The sequence below is a fragment of the Mycotypha africana genome, assembly GCF_025528875.1.
Source record: "Mycotypha africana strain NRRL 2978 chromosome Unknown BDF20scaffold_2, whole genome shotgun sequence".
Taxonomy (NCBI): domain Eukaryota; kingdom Fungi; phylum Mucoromycota; class Mucoromycetes; order Mucorales; family Mycotyphaceae; genus Mycotypha; species Mycotypha africana.
The window spans coordinates 2,418,757-2,442,527 of NW_026515726.1; the positions used below are offsets into that span (position 1 = coordinate 2,418,757).

Below are 23,771 nucleotides of genomic sequence, written 5' to 3' on the forward strand. Positions count from 1 at the left end.
GAAATAAGACAATACAAATTGACGATAGGTAGGAACATATTTTCGCACCTCAAGGCCATAATAAGATTGTTCATAAGCATAGCATAATAGTATTAAGTAATTGTGAGGAATAAAACTTCGTTCCACATGATTCTGTAAACACATTCTAACGATTCCTTTGGATGTTTTGTGTGACACCACTACCGCGAAACTTTAACAATACAAAGTCAATCGAGACTTCTCTAACGATGTCATCAGAATACATCATTATCAAGTAAAACGTACATTCAACCATTTAAACATTACATAACCCATCGTTTGTGGTATAGCGCTAATGACCATATCGACTTTTTAACGAGTGCATTTTCACAGCTTTTAAGACTTACGGACATAGGAAGACTCATCAACAAGTCCAAGTTACATTAATTTATTCGAGGATGCTTATAATGTTATGATATGAAGAACAAACTGGGGTATTTTATGATTCATCTTTTTCTGGCTCCATGCTGGTGGCGTTATCGTTAGAACCGGCCAAACTATTGGTATTGGGAGTAATGGTAGTATTATTTAAAGTAATATCAGCTGAAGCAGTAGGCGTATTTGCTATTTCGTCTTTAGTGCTAACATTTCCACTCGTTGTTGAGGCATTATCATCAGCATTAAGAGTAACTTGTTGTTGTTGCGATGGTGTAACGGGAACCGGAGTTGCCGAACCGGCAGCAGCAGGAGTTGCAGTTGTTGCAGCCGCAGGTGTGGCTGTTGTAGCAGGAGTAATTGAAGCAGCAGCCGCAGGGGTCACGGTCGTTGCGGCTGCAGGTGTTGGTATTGTAACAGGATCTTTAAAAGCTTTGATCCATCCGCTCTCAACAAAGAAATCATATATTCGACTCGTCTTATTCACGTCAATTTTGATTAGTGCACGAGCTTGTCTACGTTTTAAATAGCCCTGCTTGGCATACTCTTTCAATATAGTATCTTTGATAACCAAATATGGCCTTGGCATAATACGTAATGTGGAGCATAGAATTTGTTCCTCTTCCGTAAGCAAATGAACACCATCTGCTTCCGAAATATTGAGCGGATTGGCAGGTTTTCGACCACCGGTGGCTGCAGCTGTTGTAATAGATGAGGCCGCTGATGCTACTGCTGATGCGTTTGCATTGTTAGATCTATCCCTATAATAATTAGCGCCACTGGAAGGTTGCAATGCTGCCATTTGAGAACGAAACTGACTTTTTTGACCGGAAGCATTTGCTCCTAATTTGTCACTTGCTAGTGATAAATAAGTCTTCAATTGTGCCAATCTATTTTGCTTTTCCCGTTCATACTGCTCCCCTTGCTTGATGGTGGTCAATCCTGCTTGTCTCCATTCTTGCAGTGTAGCAATTCTATCACTCAATTGTTGCTCTTTGATTAATCCTCTTACAAATGTTTCATAGTCATCGGCTGTTTGTAATCGACAGAACACACGTGTTTTATTATATATTTCTTTTTCCTCTTTATTTCGCTTCTTCTCCATTGCTTGCATACGTTTGAAATCCAACCATTTTCTCTCGAATATGAGCTTTTTGCGCTCCATTCGTCTATCTAAGCGTGAATTGTATATATCCAAAACCATAATCTTCAATTCAATTTCTTCTGGGGTATCATCATCATTGAACACCATATCTTTGACGAACTGTTCTGCATCATTCTCATGTTCTGTTTCAAATTCGAACCGACAAGGCATATATCCTTGAATTTCATGGAAGGCTGGTCCACTCGTAATCGGTTTAGGCTGGTTAGGTTGACTAGAGTGAGGCTTCCGAGTAATTCCACGGGACTGTTGTAATCGTTGCCGCTTCCTTTCTCGACACTCTATTTCGCTTGTTTCAAAGGTCAAATCCATACGGGGTAAAGGCCAATAAGGGCTGGAAACGTAGACATCCAAATAATGTTGCTCACATTCGGCTTTTCCCTTAGTACCGACATATTCAGCAATGGCTTGCCAGTTACCAATACCGTTCTTTTCGGCTGCTTCGATGAGTAGTAATTCTTCATCGGCATCCCAATCTTCACTGAAAATGGGGAAGTTGTGCGGTTTAACTATACGATAATCGTGCCACGTTTTGTGTTTAACGGGCTCGGCCCCGCCACAAAAGCAGCTTACGCAAAGGTCAAAATCTGGGCAGTCTTTATCGGCACAACGGATGCGGACAGTGTTCGTGACATCGTTGGAACAAGCATCGCAATGATATTTAGGTGGCTCTTTATCGTCAACTCCAGAAGAGCTAGCGCCTTCTGTTGTTAGTGCTGCGCCTAAAGCGCTACCAGAAGGTTTTTGGCGATGTGTTATTGTCATAGTCTTTTGAAATTTGTTATGTATTTATGTTGACGTTGTCTGCTTTAACAAAAATCGGGAAAAAGAAACCAAAAAAAATCAAAGAATTAAAGCGAGAACGAACAGCTTACATAAGATCAAGAAGAAAATTAAAATTCGCAACAAAACTAAAAAACGTTCTCGTACAAGCTACGAGGAATCCTTCTTTATTACAATGCTATGTTACATATATGAATCTAATATAGTCTTAATAATACTGTTGCTTATAACCTTGCGTTTTATTGATAATCCGAGATGAAGATCGGTGGCCTCTTAATTTTATGAAATATCGATCACAATAGCCTCCGGGCATGCAATAAGGAAACCAAGACCACCAAAATTTGTAGCCCCACCAACAATGCCAGCACCCAGGATCTAATTCAAGGCTCTTGAATGAATTATCCGTGGTTGAAACACGGTGACTTGTATTGCTATTGTTTAGATTATTTTTCTGCCTGACTTGGCTTGCTTCAAGTACCAAGCTTTGATGTCCTGGATAATATTTAGTATAGTCATCAATATAATAGTCATCGTCGTCGTTATCGTCTCCGTCTTCTGCTTCTCCCTCTGCGTCTAACATGTACTGTTGGTGATGATATGGATTCAATATAAATTGAAGTGCTTCTGTATCGCTTCCTAATGACAATAGTAAGTGTTGGATATGATTCCGTAATAAAATACATGATAAAATGATTAATGATGAAAGTTCGGACGTTGTAGCTGTTAAGGTAAATGGGTTGGTGATTTTACAAAAGTTTTCGGTATATAGAGAAATGATATTGGTATTGTTGGAATTAAGCTCGGCTAACATGAATTTGGCATTTGTACTTTCAAAACACTTCAAGGTATAGGCTACCGAAGAACCATTTTGTTGCTGTATTTGCCAGAAATATACACTATCTTGTATTGTAAACTTGAAGTAAGGCGGTGTAGTCGTTAATTGTATTAGTTCATTATTGTGTGAATCAATGGTTGATGATGCCAATATGATGCCATGCAAATTTTGCCCTTTGAATTTCCACAGTGGTCGCTTATCTTTATCCAGGAGTATGTCAAATTCATCCTGTATATTATTATTTTTGCTCGCTTCCTTCGTATCTATCAGCGGCGGTCTTTTGAAATGGTATAAAACATCACTTGTTGAGTTGTTTCGTATAATGTAAATAGTACCATCGTTGCCATCTTTTATATTTTCTACTGATACATGCATTGAAGGAGTGTCATTTATTCCCATTGTAGCTGAATTTATGGAGGTGAAGGTTGAAGGTATAATGGAAGGTGCAGGAGGGTAATTTTCTGATATGAGCGTAGGCAGTGGCGGCCTAATAAAGCTCTTGATACTATCCTCAGATGTTGCATTATTTGAGATATTTGAAGTTGAAAATGGTATAAATACAGATGCTGACATACTATATACTAATTTTTAAGAATATACATCAAGGTATCAAGTATATGGTGCTGTTATAACGAGAAATGTAAGTACAAGAGAGAAAAAAAGTTTGAGAAACGCATCAAAAAAGACACATGCACCAATTCAGCTTTTTTTTTTTCTTTTTTGGCTGCTTTAAACCTCATCTCCGCTAGTTTTTGTGCAAAATAAATTGAGTTTCTGCAATCATGTGCAGGTTGATAAACGACGACTTGGCCAGCCTAATTATAGTGGAATTTTCTTTAGGTTTTTCTCTTCAAAAATAAGATAATCTGAGTAAGACCTTGATACCAAGACCGGATGAAACAGAAACGAAGAAAGATGGCAAAGTGTAGCTCAATGTAAGCATTTATGGATATACTCGACCTTAACAGCGTACTAACCATGAATTTTACGAGCTATCTTCCTTTGCTCCTTCGATGCACAGATGCAATATTTGTTTAGTATCAACTCTACCAAAGCTTTTTAACAAAGGATAGAAACAGAGGAGAGCAGATCTTGGCTCGTTATGAAATTGGTAGTACGATATCACTGATTGAAGCACCCTTCAACGCAACTCTAAAGCCAGCTTTCGACAGCTACCATAATAGTATAGATCGATAGCTTAATTTCTATGTGTTTTAAATGTATCATGCAAGCAATGTATTCCACATGGCTTTGATTATATATAAATCTTTTTATTTAACGTCCCCCTATACAGGAACTTTTAATGCCATTTCTACACTTGAACTATAAATTCTGCTATTCATATTGTCCGGTTCATTGAATGTCAATTAAAGCAAACTGACATGCTGTAATAAATGGTCAAAAAATATTGTTGCAGACGTTTGGGGGCAATATTCAAGGCAAAAGAAGGTGACTGTACGTCACCCTGCTTAAATCTATGGTAACTTACTACTCTGATTGCCGACTGATCGTTTCGTCAATTGAAAGGCAAGCATCCTTTAAGAGTTAATATGACTGTAACCGCGGAAGTGCACGATATTTGTTAGCCAGACAATATCAAACATTCAACTTCTGTCCGCTTTTTGCGTGTAGTGCGACTCAACAGTCTGTAATCCGTTCATATATTTTTCGACAACTGAATCACATATGCCCAAAACATGGCCCTTGGACAGTTCATCTATTTTCTTCTTTGTCAACACATTTATTATAAAAAGAAACTTAAATATAGAGGAAGTGAGAGGTTATACGTATCCAAATATCTTTTTTATACATTTGAAATTCATCTTAAACGGAATCTATCACATTACGAAAGAATAGTGTTAGTTTTGAGATTCATGTGGTCTCTGTTTTTCCTATAGCATTTGAACATACCAGTGACCAGCTTGCTCAACTTGGCGAGCTTGGAAGATACAGTCAAATCAATGCTTTTATCACCAATTTCAACCATAATTCCACCAAGAATATCAGGCTTGACCTTATTAGAAACAATGAGTTTCTTACCTTGAGCAAGGTTAGATTTTTGAAGCGATTCAACAACCTTGTTCAAGTTAGCCTTATCCAAAGCCTTTGAAAAGAAAGATGCGTCAACATTAGCATTTAAGTTGTGTCGCAGGAAGACATTCAATCCAAATATATTTGTTCATTCATTTTTGACAAAGTTTTTGACCAATCTCTTCTTACCTTGGCGGAAGTGATAACAAGAGGCAATTCATTACGATGAGCACTCATCAATTGAGCAAAGGCTTCAGTCACCTTAGAAGTGTGATCCAAACGACCGTTCTCAGCTAAAGCTTCAAAGAAGTTCTGAGTGATTTGATTAGGCTTGCCGGACTTTTTCAAGACAGATAAAATGCCATCCATCTTTTGGTTACGATTGATGGTGGGGTTTTCTAAAAATGCTTTCAAAGTAGCATCTTTTTCGACAGCCTGAGCAAGAGTGTTCAAGTCCTTTTCGACTGATTCTAAAACATTTTGACGAACAGCGGCAGTGTAAAGAGATGTAGCATAACGACCGCCGATACCAAAGAGAGTGATAGGCGCCTATTAATAAAAATATAATAACAATGTGCATATAAATAAGTTTCGGCTTTCTTTGTCGTGCTTTATGGCTTTTATATTATCTATTATGCTTTTCTTTTGGTAGATCTATGGCTTACCTTAATGGGGGCAGCATTAGCAGCAGCATAAGCACGGGTCCACTAGTAATATGTAAAAGTGTCAAAAATAGAATCGTAGTTTTTGTGTTGATCACGATATTGTCATTCACTAAGTGTATTTATGTATTACGAACAGCGTGGTATACTCATTTACCTTGGGGGCAGCAATAGCCAAGCGTGTAAATCTAGATGCCATTATTGAATTAAGGTAGTCTAATAAGAAACAATACGAGGTAAAAGAAGAGGAGAATCTGTGGTTTTTGCATCGACGAGCTATTACTGGTTACTGAGGAATCTTCTTAAAGCAGCACCCCTCCCCACACAATTTAGGGTAAGCCGAAAATCAGGGCCAGCTGTCTTTGATTTCCAAAAATTGGACTTCTGATGACGTACAGTGGATAAAGCGTTTTACACATCTCATACGTTCAAGCGAACTTTTGACTCGTAGTCGAATGACGTACGTCAGGTAGATCAGATTTATTCTTTTGTTTATGGTGCCTTTTTTTTTTGTATAATACTGTCTATCATTTCTTCTTTCTTACAATTGTTACACATTTACGTTACGTTCGCAAATTTATATGAGATTATTACGATGCTTTATAAGATATTATAAGATGTTCTTGATTTTATGTATCCACTGTTCAAGAGAAGCTAACCTCTGTAGTCAAGACATGAGAGCTTCCTTGAAAAATATTGATAAAAGACTACTAATCAAAGAAACTAACACTGCCGCTAGGTTGAGTTGCTTGCGATTAAGTGGTAGTAAACGTACCTGAAGCCAAGCAATAGAGCTGATGTCTGACATTTACAGCCGTGATTACCTCCTTATTAAAAGCGTGAATATGTCATGTTATTAAAGGATATTTACTTTCGAAATAAACGGGATATTTCCATGTACTCGTCAAAAGGTACATATGCTTAGATGCAATTTCTGAAAAGAAAATTTCCACGAGTGCATGGCTTCAATTACTCTTCAAGGACAATCTTATAAACTAAAAGCGTCATCTCTGAAAGAATATATCCTTAAATTTTTAAGTACGACCATCACTTAAGAATTGAAAATGCAGAAACAAGAGTATATGCTATGGCTTTGTAAACGACCTCTGCATTTATCTCGCCTGATTTGCGTCTTCCTTCCTCTAGAGTCATAATACCGACGTGGAAATACTGTTGATATTGTTAAGCCTGCAAACTGTCATCAACAACAAAAGCAATGCAAACGACGACAAGTCTGTTTCTTTTTCTTGTGTATGTACAAGTTTTTTAACTTGTTGTACCAGCTTTCTAGATTGTTATTGTCTCTTGCACATGTCTCTAAAAGTTATGTATTTCTAATGTTTAATTTTCTTGATTCTATGTTGTTGAATACTTGTGGGCGGGAAGCAGTAGATCATCGAATAAAAGTACCATTGTCAAGATACTTTCTGATTACATATATAGAAACATTCTAAGAATACTGAACTTGTTCCAAATTTTCTTCGTTCCCACATTAATCTATCTTCAGAAGTGATCATAAAAGTATACATTAGTACCTGTCAAAGTATTCAACGAGCAATAGTTAAGAAGCCATTTTGTAATACGGTTGATGAATTTCGTACTTTTATTGATCTTTGGATGTTCAATAGAACGAAAAGTTTTTGAAGTGCAAGCACAAGTGGGATAGTCTTTTTCTTTTTCTACTTATCAATATTTGAGTGCTAATCATCTAATTTACGGTAATTTCAGTTGTCGTATAAAAAAGTTGGGTGAAAGGCGAGCAACGTCGAAGTGTTTCGACGGGAATGCCATCATCCTGAACAGAGCAAGATGCGTGGATACATAAGCAGATAATTATATTTTGAAGGTCAAGTTACTGCAGACTCTCATCCTTCTCTTTCTCGGTCTTATAATGTAATATTAAGAAGTTTGGTTATTTTGACTGTACCCCAGAGACCAGTGAAAAGATGATGGCACCCCATTAGTAATTGTCAGACATGTTTTCCTTGCATAAAATATCCTGGTATTCAGGACTTCTCACTATTCTTTCATTTGCCGATGGTAGAGATACCCATGCTGCTGCTAGCATGTGTTTTATACTCACTGAGTATTTCCGGAAAGCTTTAGGCTGGACTCCGGAGAGCTGAACTATTCTGTCAGTTCTAATAGAAGGTAGGACTTAAATACGTTCTTGATAGCCAATCGGTTCGCGGGGCGTCTTTGCATCCTGTAAATACAATTCAAAAACCATCGAATGATAAATATCTGTGATTTTAACGTAGGTGCGAATCATGAATAGTTAGGAAACGGCTGTATGCGAATACTAACAAAGCAAGCACATTCTCACATCGTAAGGCTGACTGGAATAACCGTAGAAGCCCATCATAACTACAAATGTTGTGCTACTTTTCGACGGCTGCCTCAGTGATGCTTCAAATAAAAAACTTGTAGTGGTATAGCATCATCTTGTAAGTTTAATAGTCGATCTCTGTAGTTGCAGAACAAAATCGCCATTTTTCTTTTATTTTCGTACAATAAATATTTTCAATGTGTATATGTATCTGTGTTTATATGCTGGTTTGGAGTACATCTAATACGACAATGATCGATTACGAACTATTGGCTTTTTTATTTGGTACGCTTGTAAATTTTATCCATGAATTCAGTGAAAACCATCTTTTTAAGACCAGTGGATTCATCCAGCTGTTCGACAAGAGCACTTAATTCCTTGAATGATTTTTCCTCATATGCCTTGTATACATCTTCCAATTTCAAGTCCTTGAAGATTTCTTTTACCTTGGCTTCCGCCTCAGCATCTTTACGGCCATAGTTTTCATCAAGAACTTTGCGTTGAGCAGGCGAGGCCAAAGCAAGAGCTTGATTGATTAACCAAGAGCACTTATTATCTTGAATATCAGTACCAATCTTTCCGATAACTTCTGGAGCACCGTAACAATCAAGATAATCATCCTGAACTTGGAAATATTCGCCAAGAGGGATCAAAATATTCTGAGCTTGCTTGTAAGCTCCTTCATTTTTGATTCCAGCCATGTGCATAGCAAGAGCAACAGGAAGGTAGAATGAGTAATAGGCGGTTTTGTAAATAACAATGAACTTGTGTCTAAATATAAGGGAAATTAGATGTCAGCCTGTCACTACAGTCGCTCCTCTTTATGTTTTTTTGTAATTTTCTCTCAATTTACTTTTCAACAGAGAACTTGTTCAGATCAACGTGATCTTCGGGGGCAGTAATAAGATCACAGAGTTGGCCAAGTTCTGTTTGGAAAGTGACCTATTAAAATTAAAAGAGCAAATAACACAACATATTTAATTTTTTTTCTTCCCTATTGTCACAGCCCCTCCATTTTGCTTGAAACTACCTCATGGAATAGTTCAAGGAGATCAACGTAGTATTCAGTGTTTTTGAAATACTTCTTCAAAAAGATGTAAATACAAGACTCGAGGATGAATGAATCGTTAATGGCGACCATGTTGACGCCATCAACCTTATACCAACAGGGTTGACCACGACGAGTGATGGAACCGTCCATAATATCATCAGCAATCAAGAAGAAAGCTTGGAGCTATGCCAGATAAATTGTTCATTTTTTTTAATGAATTAGTTAGTATACCACCAAATAAAAGCCACAGTCTCTTTTACTTCTCTTTCATTTTGCTACTTACAAATTCAACTAACCAGCCCAATACAGTTGCCTTGAAGATATCATCTTCAGTGGCAGTATCTCCCTTCAAGATACGGATAGTATCAACAACAGAGATACCACGATTCAATTTACCTAATTTCAGGGTCGATATATTAGAACTCTTTACAATTTTATATCATATTTTTCGCAAATTTTTAATATAAACTTTACCACCAGGGACATTATGATATAACATCTAAACGAGTAACAAAATATACGTGTTCGTTTTGTAAGCACACGGAGATGAGGTACCATCGACAATTGCTTACCTTTTTTGTCCATTCGTAAGCATCTTCAGGCATGTTGTACTTGCGAAGTTCAGCAAGAACTTCATCAGCTAGTTGAGGAAAGATCTTCAAAAAGGCTTGTCTGTTTTCTTCTTTTTGTAACTTGATAGCAACCATTTTGAGCTTATTTTCTCCAAATAAAAAGATAATGAAAAGGAGTGAGAAGAAAGTGCAATTAAACTTTCTTTCGAGACGCGAGTTTAAACTACCGGTAGTAAGCTTATTTGAGTGCACAGAAACTTTTTTTTTTTTTTTTGAGGGGCGAACAACGTTTCAAACAGAACACCCTCATCAGTCAAAGCTTTGCGGTTTTCATTGTTTTGACTTAAGCTTATCCTAAATTACTCTGGGAATAAGCAGACTCCTGACAAAACAACTGCAAATATAACAGAGTGGCAAAAAGATTAATTCATACGCACTGTGTCTGACTATGAGTTATTTCAGTTCGAATATCTGTTGCAGTTGGATTTGCCTGTTACACTTGGAAGATTGTTTTGTTACTCAACTTGCTGAGGGACATCTGGTGTATTTCATTACTTTCATATTTCTGTTGCTCATCAGTAATAACGAAATAACAATGCTAAGAGAAACAACATATAGAGCCTTTTTTTAATTGTGCTGTTGAGCTTATCCTTAGCATGATCGCTAAACCATGGTAGCTGTAGACTAAATTACAAAACCATTTGTCTGCGAAGTTCCTAAACGAGGATGAGCAGTCGCTGCAGCGCGTCTCTATTTATAGTGTTTCATTGGATAGCAACAACAATAGAAGCAAAAAGTTCATACTCCATTGTGTTCTGCGATATTGTTTCTTCATTTCTAACTTCTGAGTTGTATTACTCATGTAAATACTATCCAAAGTTATTCTATAATGGTTTCAGAGTATATGCGTCTTTTTCATTTTTTTTTTTTTTTTGTTTGCGAATTGTACAATATTTAACAATTCTCGCAGAGTATTTCAGTTACGTGTACAGTTGTTAAAGCTGATAGACTCGTTAGGTCTTTTGCGGATCGTTACTGTCGGTCTCAATTTCTATCCCTAGAAATCAAGCGAAAAAATACCCAATTCTTCTTGGTTTAGTCGCGATTCATCAAAATATATTATAATGCTTTTAGTGTTGAAGAGGCTCTTTTGATGACTTCGCAATAATTATTTAAGCAGAAAGCCAAAAAGAAAGGTGCTATTTCATGTTGTATTATACAGCTATGCCATGAGCGCGTAGCAAGAGTGAGTGTTCCAGTGCAATCCTGATTATTAAAAATCGTGGAATGGCATGCGACTGTTTATCAATAGAAGCAAAAATTCTCTTAGCACTTCTGAAAGATTGTTGAAGACTAACCTCGTTCAGCTGCTTTCTGCACGCTTTAGTATTGAATGTTATAGTCGTGATTCCAGTACATAAAATGATATAAACGAGTATTTGTGAAGTTTTTAAAACTACTACATACTCAAACCATACGTTACCTATAATGACAAGAAAAACTGTTGATTTTACATTACAGAAGTATAACCATATTTCTAAATGTATGAAGGGATATCATTTTTTATCACATTGCTTATCTTTAGCTGTCTTGTCGAGCATTTAAATTCCGATTTAAAAGCGGCATTTTGGTCGGGTGCGTGTGTATGGTAGAGCTTTAACTTCTTTTTCCCCGTTTATTTGATTCTCTGTCTTTGCAAGTTAAAACATGAGCGACAGCTTGTTTTCTAGGCATGCTGCCTTTAATGCAGGTAGAGTGGGTTATATTTATACTATGTGAGCCTTAGCTTAGCAAAATAAAGAAACGTCTTTATCTAGGCGTTGTCCCGGCAACTGCAGAGGAACTTTCTCAACGATACGTTAAACTTTTTCAACAGTATTCTCGGTAAAAAATCGCCCGTAGTCTATGTCTTAAGACCTAGCATTCAGTTATATTCTTACACTATATCAATCATTCTCAATAGCTTAAAAGCTCAACATACCGTTCTAAAAAAGGCCGTCATCAAGGTAACAGTAAGTTCTCAGGCTGATTGTGCAAATGACTGACTCGAACTTTCACATCTCTACGTTAGGAGCAAACGTCCAATGTAGCTCTTCAAGGCAATGTGAAGGAGAAAGAAAAAGAACTTAGAAAGGTAAGGAATTAATCCATGCCTTTTTAGACACAGGAGTGTATCTCATATGTATCTTGTATAAAATATAGTTACAAGAGCAGTTGGATTTACTAGCTTTTCATAATGAAAGATTAACAAAGCGTATAGAAGCAGTACAGGATAGTGATCAAGTAAGTGGATCGTCTGTGCAATTATAATACATATAACAGAACTAAAATTGAATCATATAATATATAGCATAAAGGATCACACTTCTCTTTATTAGGCGGATCTTTGAAAAAGGAGTTAGAAAAAAACACACAAGCTTTGGAAGAGACAAAAATGGACTTAGAAAGAAAGATTAAAGAAAATGAAAAGTTACATGAGGAGTTAAATGAACGGCAGTTCGAGTTTACGCAAAGCATCAATGGATTATTACAGCAAATCCAAAATTTAGAAAAAAAGATGCAAGAATTGCAGGATGAAAATGCAAACCTGCAACAAGAAAAGCTAAGCAGAGCAGCATTCGTAAACAATGTGAGCGACGGCGAAAAAAGAAAAAAAGAGGAGGAGAACCGAAAGGACGATTACGAAAAGTTTCAAAAAGAAATTGAAGCACTGAAAAATGAGCTCAATCAGTAAATATACAAAACGCCCTCGCCGCCTATATATTTACTCTTACAATAGACTGAAATCTATTTGTCTTTTGTAGGAAAACAAAGTTACTAGACGATAAAGAATTAACCATAGGGAACAATCATATTGAGATATCATCAGAAATTCAAAGTTTACGTGCTATTTTGCTGGCAAAAGTGGGTAATTTACATGGTAATGATGATAAACCATTGTATGATCGAATTTCAGAATCCAATACAGCATTAAAGAATATAGAAGAAGAGGCTACAGCTTACTTCAACTCTATTAAGAACAATCCTAATGCTGATACAGATGCACCAAATCTGCCTTCTGAAATTGCCGACAAACTCAAGCTTTCTTCAGATACATTTTACACAGAAATAAATAATCTATCTCAACAACTTGACAAAGTTCAAGCAGAGTTGATGAAGTTAAAGGAAGAAAAGGAAGGTTATCAGATCAAAGAAAAGGACCTGGAAAAAAAAGCCCAGCAACAGAGCGAAAAAATAACGAACCTATTGCAAAAGATTGAGACTGATCAAATAAACCACGAAGCATCTATTACTGTTCTGCAAAAATCGATAGTAGAACTGGAGAACAGCAATTCGCTTTTAAAGATTGAGCTTGAAGAACAGGTACATATAATGACAGTAATATTAAGTGACTATAGCTTAAATAGTTATTGGTTGTTTGTCCACGATTAGAAATCTGTAGTAGAAAAAGCAAGACATGAGTTGCAAAAATTTAAGGATAAAAGCACATCAAAAGAGCCAGTCGACAGAGAAGTTCAAGTCAGTACTGACCATACTGTGCAAGAAAGTAAAGATTATGAAGTTAAAATGGATCAAGAGAGCAGTAGCAGGAAGGATGAGGATGAGGACAACAACAGCGATGTGTTTGTATATCCAACACCCTCAGCGAAGACACAGTGTGATTCAGAGAACAAGTTGAATGCCCCAGAGAAAGAAGACATGATAACTGAAGAAGAAGAGGAAGTCTTTATATATCGTGGAATGGATGCTCCTTTGCAGCAGGAAGATACCCAGGAACCTTTAGAGTCTAGAAGCACTGAAAGTGCTAGCGATGTTGAGAATGTAAAGGCTGATAACAATTTAGAGGAAGCCGATGGCAGTGAACCTAGAAAAATATACACCGAAGAGGATATGCTGAAGCGCGAGGAAAAATTAAAATCATTTTACGAACAAAAGGTCAAGACGTTGACAGATAAGATACAAATGACCGACGGTAAAGCGGTACGTTTCGCGGCTATGTATAGGAGTTTGAAGGAAAGACTCTTCAAGGATGAAGAGGAAAAATGTATGATGGTCTCAGAAATTGAAAGACTGAACAAAGAAGTGAAGAAGGTACAAGATCTACTATCAACAACAGAATCCAATTATCAAACACAGATTGATACTATGACGGAGTTCATCACATCACTTCAACAAACTGTGGAAGAGCAATCTAGAAGTCAGCCTCCGCCGCAGCCAATGCAAGCTAGAAAACACAATAATAACATTAACAATATTGGTCATCTACATAATAATAGCCTTCATTAATAACGCTATATTCTATTTATACAATTGTACAAGCTACAGACAATCGATTAAACCTATGATACCTTTTTTTATACTTACTACCCCTTTTGAATAAAACATATTCTGGCTTAATTATTATTACGCGAGGATCTTATGATAAGTACAAAAAATGTGCAGTTGGTTGGACAGCACGCATTTCTTAAATACTATAGATATATAGTTTTTGATCATTCGTATTGTACACCTATTTGCTCGCATTATCGTGGTCCTCACAAACGAAACGGCTTCTAATAAATGAGCGTTCTTGTTGTGCTTTTCTTTTTTGGCGCCCTGCAAGGCGAAGAGTTGATAATTAATCCATTTTTTACCGTTCTGCATACAGTTTTTTTCGATTAAAATCGGAAATACTACTAGACAACTTTGGAAATATGGAGTATCTTTATGATAAAACGTATTTACATATTTTAGATAAATTTTGTTATAATTTCAGACGTACTTACCAGAAATTACCCAAATTGTTATCGAATTGTGAGCTGAGTAAATAAGGTCGAAACAGTAAGCATTCGGCCTTTGGTTATACTTTATGAATATATTGCAACTTACACTGTAGGGATGTGTGAAGGAGTGATATCAATCACACATGTAGGTCTCGTTTGAAAGATGTTTTTGGCAGCATGGACGTCGCGATTCCAAATTGTATCACAGTTTTATACTGCAATACAGCATGTACTCTTCGCTTTGCTGTTGCTGACGTTACATTATCTAAAAGTCGAATGCTTGCATTTATTACAGCTAGTAATATATTCATTGATGAAGCAGATTTTCACCTTTTCATCTTCATCATCAATAGGTACTTTTGCCTTCTTTGTTCGGACACAGATTGCTTGTAGGCAATGCATGTGTGGCTTGCTTACAGGATGGGCACGTAACCATTTTCGTTGTTTTATTATCAGCTTTGACTTCTTGGAGAGCTTCTTTTTTTTTAACCTTTTTTGACTACACTGGCTTGAACGAAGAAGCACTCGAAGAATCATTGTATGCCAATGCCATTGGTATTAGTGTGTGGATAACTGGAGCAACGTAGATGATTTCTTCATAGAGAGTCGTAAATAAGATAGCTTACCTACAGATTGATACTATGACGGAGTTCATCACATCACTTCAACAAACTGTGGAAGAGCAATCTAGAAGTCAGCCTCCGCCGCAGCCAATGCAAGCTAGAAAACACAATAATAACATTAACAATATTGGTCATCTACATAATAATAGCCTTCATTAATAACGCTATATTCTATTTATACAATTGTACAAGCTACAGACAATCGATTAAACCTATGATACCTTTTTTTATACTTACTACCCCTTTTGAATAAAACATATTCTGGCTTAATTATTATTACGCGAGGATCTTATGATAAGTACAAAAAATGTGCAGTTGGTTGGACAGCACGCATTTCTTAAATACTATAGATATATAGTTTTTGATCATTCGTATTGTACACCTATTTGCTCGCATTATCGTGGTCCTCACAAACGAAACGGCTTCTAATAAATGAGCGTTCTTGTTGTGCTTTTCTTTTTTGGCGCCCTGCAAGGCGAAGAGTTGATAATTAATCCATTTTTTACCGTTCTGCATACAGTTTTTTTCGATTAAAATCGGAAATACTACTAGACAACTTTGGAAATATGGAGTATCTTTATGATAAAACGTATTTACATATTTTAGATAAATTTTGTTATAATTTCAGACGTACTTACCAGAAATTACCCAAATTGTTATCGAATTGTGAGCTGAGTAAATAAGGTCGAAACAGTAAGCATTCGGCCTTTGGTTATACTTTATGAATATATTGCAACTTACACTGTAGGGATGTGTGAAGGAGTGATATCAATCACACATGTAGGTCTCGTTTGAAAGATGTTTTTGGCAGCATGGACGTCGCGATTCCAAATTGTATCACAGTTTTATACTGCAATACAGCATGTACTCTTCGCTTTGCTGTTGCTGACGTTACATTATCTAAAAGTCGAATGCTTGCATTTATTACAGCTAGTAATATATTCATTGATGAAGCAGATTTTCACCTTTTCATCTTCATCATCAATAGGTACTTTTGCCTTCTTTGTTCGGACACAGATTGCTTGTAGGCAATGCATGTGTGGCTTGCTTACAGGATGGGCACGTAACCATTTTCGTTGTTTTATTATCAGCTTTGACTTCTTGGAGAGCTTCTTTTTTTTTAACCTTTTTTGACTACACTGGCTTGAACGAAGAAGCACTCGAAGAATCATTGTATGCCAATGCCATTGGTATTAGTGTGTGGATAACTGGAGCAACGTAGATGATTTCTTCATAGAGAGTCGTAAATAAGATAGCTTACCTATGTGCAGCTTGGGCCTTTATATGGGCCGTTCTGAGCTGGGAGGCGTTGTTTGTCTTTCCACTTTTGTCTAAAAGAAAGAAAGCAAAAAGGAAAAGAACACTGTGTGTTCTATTGTATATCGCGTTCCTTTTTTTTTTTTGACAACATCACGGATCAACTGACTCAATAAGTGACGGCTCTTACCAACATGCATCAAAGTTCTGAAAAATCATTGCTATATACAGACAGTGGCGTATCTCGCTCCTCAACTAGTTTTTTGACGTTATAGTATGCTTAACATATTCCACAGGGTAGTTAAGCGCGCTGGTTATTGCTCTTGTTTCCTCGTCAACCCTCCGTTTTATAGTGCCCTGAGTTCAAATTCTAAAACATTTATCTCAAAGTAAATTGCTAAAATCTAAAAAGTGTTTATGATATTTCTCAAATCCTTTATTCTGTTCATTCTGAAGCAAACAGTATGAAAGTCCGAATCATAGTTAAAAAACTGCATATTTTTTTCCCCCTTTAGACCTCTTCCTACAGTTGCTCGTTATTTCGTGATCTATTATAAAAGAATTCAGAAATGGCTACCTTAGCTGATGAACTTGCCGCTGATCTTGATCTGCTTTCCGATGAAGAAGAACAACAAGCGTCCGATATTGATGAGGAACAACAAGCACTAGACGATCTAAATGAGAACAAGCAGGCCAATGATACTATGGAGATGGAGGAAGAGCACAGTAGCGTAAATAAAAAGCTTTCAGAAGATAATCCAAATAGTGTTAAAAAAGTTGCTAAACTTTTGTATAGTAAACAAATGCAAGATACACTTCAGGTAATTTTGCTTTCTGCTCGGAATCAGTTCTGTTGTAACCGCAACTGTATTATTCACTTTTTCATTTCTATCTCGGTGGTAGAAAATTGATAAATACACTGAACAAAATCGAACAGCTTCAGACGTGGTCGGTCCCAGTGAAGAAGATGAGGAATACAAATTAGTAGTTCTATCAAACAGTATGACGGCTGAGATCGATGGAGAAGTTCAAATTGTGCATAAAGTAAGCTAATTCTGGAGGCTTTCTCTTCTTAACATAAAACATTTTTGACTTATCGATGAAAATTATACTTTTCGTGCAATAGTTCGTTCGTGATCACTATGCTGCGAAATTCCCTGAACTCGAGACACTTGTGTACAACCCTATAGAATACGCGCTTACGGTAAAAGCAATCGGCAACGAAACTGACATAACCAAAGTAGATCTTCGTTCGATTTTGCCCTCTGCAACAGTAATGGTAGTGACCGTTACAGGTACAACAACTGCCGGTAAAGAATTGCCTGAAGAAGAATGGAAGTTAACAGAGGAGGCATGCGATATGATACTCGACCTTGAAGCAGCTCGTAAAAAGATTATGACCTATGTCGAATCTCGTATGACAGTCATTGCTCCCAATTTATCTAAAGTTGTTGGGACAGCTACAGCCGCTCGTCTGTTGACAGCAGCAGGTGGTCTTACTGCGTTTTGTAAGATACCTTCATGTAATGTCCAAGTTATTGGTAACAATAAAAAAACAAACACAGGGTTTTCCTCGGCACAGGTGGATAGACATGCTGGATACGTGCTATATTCAGAGCCAGTATTAACAGCACCCTCGGATTTGAGGAAGAAATTAGTAAAGATTGTTTCTGCCAAAGCAGCATTAGCAGCGCGTATTGATGCAAGTCATCAATCACCTGATGGCTCGGCTGGTCGGAAAATGAGAGATGAAATCGATGCTAAGATTGAAAAGTTACAAGAAGCACCGTCTTTAAAGGTTGTCAAAGCATTACCTGTTCCTGATGAAGGACCCAAGAAGAGAAGAGCTGGTAAACGTGTAAGAAGACAGAAAGAGGCTTATGCAATGACGGAATTACGTGCGGCCAGAAATAGAATCGCATTCGGGGAAGCTGAAGAAGAGGTAGGATATGGTGATGAGACAGAAGGTTTGGGTATGGCCACAAAACAGTATGGTAAAATCAGAGCTTCGGTGGCAGATCAGCGTAATAAAAGTAAGTTGGTTACACTTTTCCACCTTCAAGAATCAATTTAGCTGGTTTACTAAACGTTTACTTTAACACTATTTCGTTTTCAGTCAAAGGTCCTAAACTCAAGAGTTTCAGCAATCGTGTTTCGGGCACAGCAACCTCTGGTTTGGCGTCTTCTTTAGCATTTACGCCTGCACAGAGTATGGAGTTGATCGATCCAACAGCCGCTTTAGAGCAGGCTAAGGAGAAGAAGAAAGAAAAGTATTTTGGAGATGGTGCATTCTCTCTGTATCCCAAACCATAAAGCAGCCTTGCTATAGTTTTACAAGGGATATGATTTTTTTGAGATTAATAACACTAAACCAATGTATATTTTATGTTTATCAATTTTTTCGCTTATCTCAACATCCGCAATCATTACACTCCTTAATATACTGTATCAAAACCCATCGCTCTGAATTTTTGCCCGTTAGATACACAGTTGTGTTGTTCTTTATCTTTTACGTTTATGACTTCTGAAGTTGAACTGTGTAGTGACGGTAAATAGTGTTACGGATAACATTTCCAAATAACCATTAGCGTTCAGAACATATGTAGAATTATTGGAGTAAGGTTTGTGATTTGTTGTGGCCTTTGTAGACTAGGAAACGGATGCGTGAATGCACCAATGAGCTAATACCGACCGAAACAAATGTTATAAATAATCTTTTCAAGTCCAATAATGGTTTGAATCAGAAAAGCTGCCCCTCTTTCTCCCCACAGGTAATTAATTCTTGGTCTGATCTTGTTGATGCCATTTCATTTCGTTTTTCTTTATTGATCCTTTCTTGTACGCAATTATATTATACAATTTCGAAGTTGTATGCTATACAGCAGCCCTTCTATAGCCTAAGAGTATGTTACAAGTGGTATTCTATTATAAAATATACTGGCTTCACAAAAATAACGTATTAAGCAACTGAATCATACTGATTGATATATATTAGATAATATTCAAATGCAACCAGTAGCGACAGTCAGAAATTTTTCGTGCGATAATACAGCTTTTGAACGCGATGAATACGCACGCTTGCATGAAATATTATGTTCATCTGAGCAACACGGGTTTTTGTAACTTTTTTGCTGAACATGCATGCTTAATTTTTTGCGATACCTGTCACTATTAGAATATATAAGACTTTCCTTACACCCAATGCTCTTTTAGAGATTAATGTTCAGGATAAAACAAAAATAAGCCAAGCATTAGATGATCAGGATAGGATAAACTCTATAACAAAAAAAGCAGCACTTGAGCTTTTGAAGGAGATAGAGACAGAAGTTAGAATTTTACTGGTAGAATAAAAAGGTCGCCCTTTTCGTGTAGAAATGGAAATGTGGTATATATTGAGAGATATTAAGGCCGTAAAACACCATTTATTCCTTAGAACGAGAAGATCGTTGAATTCGATAATATTTATAGACCAGTCAAAACGTACTTTTGATGTGTACAGTTACTACTTCATTCTGACATCATAATAAATCGCAGCTTTCCGTTTCTAACCAAAATTTCCGCCATAATTCTATCTGATTCTACAGTAAGCCATATGATTTGGAATATAACAAATTTCAAAAAAAGTCGTGTTAGGCGGGTTTACTGTAGGTTAAACATACCATGGAACATGATGTTTTAAAGCAGAATGTACTGCGACCTTGTGTTCGTTAACTAGAACAAAATTTGTCTCAACCGAGAACATAGGGTTTCATGGTAGCATCAATTTTAGACCCGATGCCACGTTTTCAAGTAACTTTAATCGACACCAAAGGTACAGGTTTCGACTGTCAACGCTAACACAGCTCAATTTACTGTCAAGACTGATACCAAAGCTCCTATGCTACGATTTTAGATTCATGTGAATACAATCCCGGGATAATCAAGGTTGTTGATTGTTTTAGCCGCATTCTTAACGCTTTGCACACCACTATAGAAAATTTACAGCTAACGAACAACATATCATTTTACGTGTAGCTGCTTGTCCGGCCGGAGAAAATGTCTTCTTTGCGAGTGAGGCATGGTGCGTACGTTAAGAATGTGCGTGTTATCATTGGTTATGCCGATCAAATTATCAACAAGACTAAAACAGTGTGTTGGCAAGATGACGTAAAAGTCGTTCGAGTAAACAATGAGTTAGTATGTAATGCTAGGTTTCTCGTGTTGTTGTAAAGAGAAGAAACAAAAAGAATAAGACAGAATGTTGGCGTTACTAGGTTCCATTTGACTATTTGGTTCTTGCTACAGGAAGTACATACCATTCGAGATTGAAATCCTTTGATACCTCTTCAGTTTATCGTCTCTCGGAACTGTCTGCTGAACAAACAATTGAAAGAGGCGAAGTCTGTGCTTATTATAGGTAAGAAATTCATGCAATTCCTTGTATTACCTTTTCCTTATTGCAAACAATGACCATTTTGTACACATGTCGATTTGATCATATGCTCAGGAGGGGGACTTGTTGGCTGTGAACTTGCAAACGAGATTGCCACGCATTGTTATCCTTCGCCGTATGACAAGAAAAAGAAAATTATACTGATCGACTCACATGCCAATCTTGTGCAACGAAGTTCTCCTAAAAAAACAACGAAATACCTTGGAATATCTCCAAAGACTGGGCGTTGAGGTGATTTTGAATGAAAGGATTGTTGACTTCAACTCTTCTGATGGCAATTGTTATTTGGGTTCCAGTGGCACTGTTTACTCAAACTATGATAAAGTGTTCGTAGCAACTGGTTTTATTCCTTGTAGTACTATTATGTAAAATAGTACGGAAGATGGCTTTCAGTCTTGTTTAGACGGTCAAGGACGTATTCGAGTCAAATCCACTTTGCAATTAAATCACCCAAAATTTCCACACATTTTTGCCGGCGGCGACATTACTGACATAGTTGAAGAGAAGACAGGTTATGCCGCTACTTTAGCTGGTGCGTGCATAACGCGAAATATTTGCAGACTTGAAAAAGGCAAGTTACCGTTGAAACAAGGCACGAAAGGAACCTTACTGGCCCCTCTAGAACCATTGCATGGCGATGAAGCACTAGGGAAAACTTGCTGTCGTAAGTAGATTAACAAATTTGCAAAAAGCCATGCTCTTATTTTCAAGCTTTTACCAATTATAACATGATATAGTAACATAAAATATTAAATATAATACAAAGAGCCTTTATACAATTTAAAGAAGGCTTTTTTTTCCCCTAAACCCCACTTGGGCAGCGTTCAAGTATTTTGATGGACAAGAGTTCCTCAAGCTTGTGCAGAATGAAACAAAGTCGATTGCTGCCTCTAAAATCGTTGGTAAAAAACCACGATCAAAAGATTTACCTCTTGAATACTACAAACTATACCCACGATATGGCTCTACGAATGTTTTGAACGCAAATGCATCGATAGATTCCCGAAGCACTTATCAACATTGTACATTTTCAAACAAAACAAAAAATACACTCTAACGCCTTATGAAACTCATCATTCTTTATCTACAATCACAAATCAGACTTTACCTTTACGAATTTCAAATACGAACCTCTCTGGTTTTGATATAGTCTCAAACACAATGCAAGATCAGATATCGTACGAATTACCCCTTAAAGTGGAAGGAATAAGTTGCCGCCATGAAGAAGTGTCACTATCATTCAACAATGACCACTTCAAAGCTTCACAAGCGCTGTCTCCGAATTTAAAGCAACTTCGGTCTGCGGAATTAGCCTCCCAATTCTCTCTTAGAAGTTTGAACTATTTTGATCTTCAGCGAGCAGAACAATATTAAATCTATAGACATATTGAAAAGACTAAATGTTAATCATTGTATTTTCTATAACACAACATAGTTTGGATACCGTAACTTATTTTAAGCCTTCAGACATAAATTCGTTTCTTCCCTTATCTAATAATTTTCTCCATGTATTCGAGCTGTACTATTCTCCGCGCAATTACTTACCCAGAGTTACGCGTTTTGCATTGTTATTGTAGTATCATGTCGACATGTGATTTGTATTCGATAGACGGAATTGATTCCGTCAAGCTCGGGAACTGATTTCATCTCTAAAATGCATGAAACGCTTGCCATGGAAGAAAACTAGAATCTTTTGCGTCTTCCGAATCAATGAAAGGTACATGGTTTGCTAAATCAGCATAGGCAGTTTATCGTTCAGTTATTCAAGCTTGACGTCATTTTTTGCTGTCATTTATCACTTTATATGACGTCTGTGTATGGTTCTAAGTGCGTATGCAGCAGTTGTGCCCTTAAAACTCAATCGATGGGCTTATTACTGCTCTGATCAAAACCACACCTACAGGAGTTGCTCAGTATTACCCAGAAATAATAAGGTTGAAGTATGTATTCATCAATACGTTGTCTGAGCAAGCCTGGAGAAAAGAAAACTTTTCTTTTAATTAGGGTTTGTCTAAACCGAAAACTAAGGGTTGGCAACAGACGATTAAAGATAGAGTTCTTGTACAACATGGGTTGTATCACTAGCCTCCTCGCTTTTTGTATCGATAAGGGTGAGGGAGGCTGGCTGGTGAAGTTTGCACATCATCGACTTTTCTAGTTGTTGTGTAGCACTTTTGCTTCCATCCTTATTTTTTCGGCCCCCTTTTTGTCTTTGTTTTCCGTAATCATTCATCTTTTTGCTGCTCTTCCCTCCAACTGACAAACCACGTAAATTGTTATTAGTTAGAATGATCTGCATTCAAATCATATTTACGGCGGAATTACATGATGTTTGCAACGCTTTCTCTTGACAACACTCTAAGTGAAGCGTCAAAAGTTCTCTACTCCAAAAGGAATGTAACAAATGGCTGTACAATAAAAACAAACAAAAAAGAAGGCTTTGCTCGTCATTCGAGGCAAAAATATAAATTGCCTTTGATCCTTCATAAACGTCTTACAACTACAATGTTACGCGAGAATGGCGAATCAAGGAGGAGCGGGGATATCTGAAAAGGTACAGTTGGAACTTGGACTATACAAGTTAGTTTGACAGCTCATCATTAATGAACAGTTGCAGTTTAGGGGGGAGAGCATAAGTCTTTTTACTGAAGATGCACGCATAGGTTGCAATTATGAAATACTTGACAGAATAGTAAATGATGGATTCCTTTCCGAAATATTATTGTGATACATAACAGGGAAAACAAAGGGCACTCCTTTTTTGCTGCATTCTTACACTTTGAGAAATGATATATAAACAACACTTCGGAACGGACTCACCTATCCAGACTTTACTGGCTTTTTTTCTCCTTCTTTCCATTTCATTTAACACATTTCC

General features: G+C 37.0%; 10 protein-coding genes across 10 annotated transcripts; 6 read left to right on the top strand and 4 right to left on the bottom strand.

Moving 5' to 3' along the window:
• Window positions 1-389: 389 nt before the first annotated feature.
• BDF20DRAFT_854172 (uncharacterized protein) lies at window positions 390-2,383 on the bottom strand. The gene has a single exon (XM_053080170.1). It carries the CDS (start codon window positions 2,318-2,320, stop codon window positions 458-460), a length of 1,863 nt encoding a protein of 620 aa, XP_052939522.1. The 5' UTR covers window positions 2,321-2,383; the 3' UTR covers window positions 390-457.
• Window positions 2,384-2,491: 108 nt separating this feature from the next.
• BDF20DRAFT_854174 (uncharacterized protein) lies at window positions 2,492-3,925 on the bottom strand. The gene has a single exon (XM_053080171.1). It carries the CDS (start codon window positions 3,744-3,746, stop codon window positions 2,547-2,549), a length of 1,200 nt encoding a protein of 399 aa, XP_052939523.1. The 5' UTR covers window positions 3,747-3,925; the 3' UTR covers window positions 2,492-2,546.
• Window positions 3,926-4,871: 946 nt separating this feature from the next.
• BDF20DRAFT_854176 (OSCP/delta subunit of ATPase) lies at window positions 4,872-6,149 on the bottom strand. Its single transcript, XM_053080172.1, has 5 exons — window positions 6,024-6,149; window positions 5,870-5,911; window positions 5,394-5,753; window positions 5,085-5,277; window positions 4,872-5,008 (listed from the first exon to the last, which is right to left on the bottom strand). Exons 1-5 carry the CDS (start codon window positions 6,063-6,065, stop codon window positions 4,998-5,000), a joined length of 648 nt encoding a protein of 215 aa, XP_052939524.1. The 5' UTR covers window positions 6,066-6,149; the 3' UTR covers window positions 4,872-4,997.
• Window positions 6,150-8,473: 2,324 nt separating this feature from the next.
• BDF20DRAFT_904890 (farnesyl pyrophosphate synthase) lies at window positions 8,474-9,953 on the bottom strand (the record flags this gene model as incomplete). Its single annotated transcript, XM_053083092.1, has 6 exons — window positions 8,474-8,966; window positions 9,049-9,137; window positions 9,226-9,429; window positions 9,530-9,642; window positions 9,721-9,745; window positions 9,819-9,953. The coding sequence occupies 6 exons, from the start codon at window positions 9,951-9,953 to the stop codon at window positions 8,474-8,476; spliced, it is 1,059 nt and encodes a 352-aa protein (XP_052939525.1).
• A 1,432-nt stretch (window positions 9,954-11,385) lies between these two features.
• BDF20DRAFT_854187 (uncharacterized protein) lies at window positions 11,386-14,152 on the top strand. The gene is made up of 8 exons (XM_053080173.1): window positions 11,386-11,568; window positions 11,636-11,702; window positions 11,782-11,824; window positions 11,890-11,952; window positions 12,021-12,101; window positions 12,169-12,548; window positions 12,623-13,181; window positions 13,251-14,152. Exons 1-8 carry the CDS (start codon window positions 11,526-11,528, stop codon window positions 14,103-14,105), a joined length of 2,091 nt encoding a protein of 696 aa, XP_052939526.1. The 5' UTR covers window positions 11,386-11,525; the 3' UTR covers window positions 14,106-14,152.
• Window positions 14,153-14,726: 574 nt separating this feature from the next.
• On the top strand, window positions 14,727-15,410 carry BDF20DRAFT_854207 (uncharacterized protein). Its single transcript, XM_053080174.1, has 2 exons — window positions 14,727-15,105; window positions 15,208-15,410. Exon 1 carries the CDS (start codon window positions 14,745-14,747, stop codon window positions 15,078-15,080), a length of 336 nt encoding a protein of 111 aa, XP_052939527.1. The 5' UTR covers window positions 14,727-14,744; the 3' UTR covers window positions 15,081-15,105; window positions 15,208-15,410.
• Window positions 15,411-15,732: 322 nt separating this feature from the next.
• On the top strand, window positions 15,733-16,377 carry BDF20DRAFT_854214 (uncharacterized protein; the record flags this gene model as incomplete). The annotated part of the gene is made up of 4 exons (XM_053080175.1): window positions 15,733-15,760; window positions 15,843-15,988; window positions 16,016-16,192; window positions 16,233-16,377. Coding segments are annotated over exons 2-4 (356 nt in total), but the record flags the coding sequence as incomplete, so codon positions are not given.
• Window positions 16,378-16,909: 532 nt separating this feature from the next.
• On the top strand, window positions 16,910-19,062 carry BDF20DRAFT_854223 (uncharacterized protein). The gene is made up of 4 exons (XM_053080176.1): window positions 16,910-17,282; window positions 17,365-17,505; window positions 17,588-18,494; window positions 18,578-19,062. The coding sequence occupies exons 1-4, from the start codon at window positions 17,031-17,033 to the stop codon at window positions 18,772-18,774; spliced, it is 1,497 nt and encodes a 498-aa protein (XP_052939529.1). The 5' UTR covers window positions 16,910-17,030; the 3' UTR covers window positions 18,775-19,062.
• Window positions 18,472-19,062, top strand: BDF20DRAFT_854224 (uncharacterized protein). Its single transcript, XM_053080177.1, has one exon. The coding sequence runs from the start codon at window positions 18,804-18,806 to the stop codon at window positions 18,987-18,989; it is 186 nt and encodes a 61-aa protein (XP_052939530.1). The 5' UTR covers window positions 18,472-18,803; the 3' UTR covers window positions 18,990-19,062.
• A 1,434-nt stretch (window positions 19,063-20,496) lies between these two features.
• Window positions 20,497-22,267, top strand: BDF20DRAFT_910689 (uncharacterized protein; the record flags this gene model as incomplete). The annotated part of the gene is made up of 5 exons (XM_053083731.1): window positions 20,497-20,622; window positions 20,715-20,857; window positions 21,268-21,557; window positions 21,715-21,915; window positions 22,044-22,267. 5 exons carry the CDS (start codon window positions 20,497-20,499, stop codon window positions 22,265-22,267), a joined length of 984 nt encoding a protein of 327 aa, XP_052939531.1.
• Window positions 22,268-23,771: the final 1,504 nt, after the last annotated feature.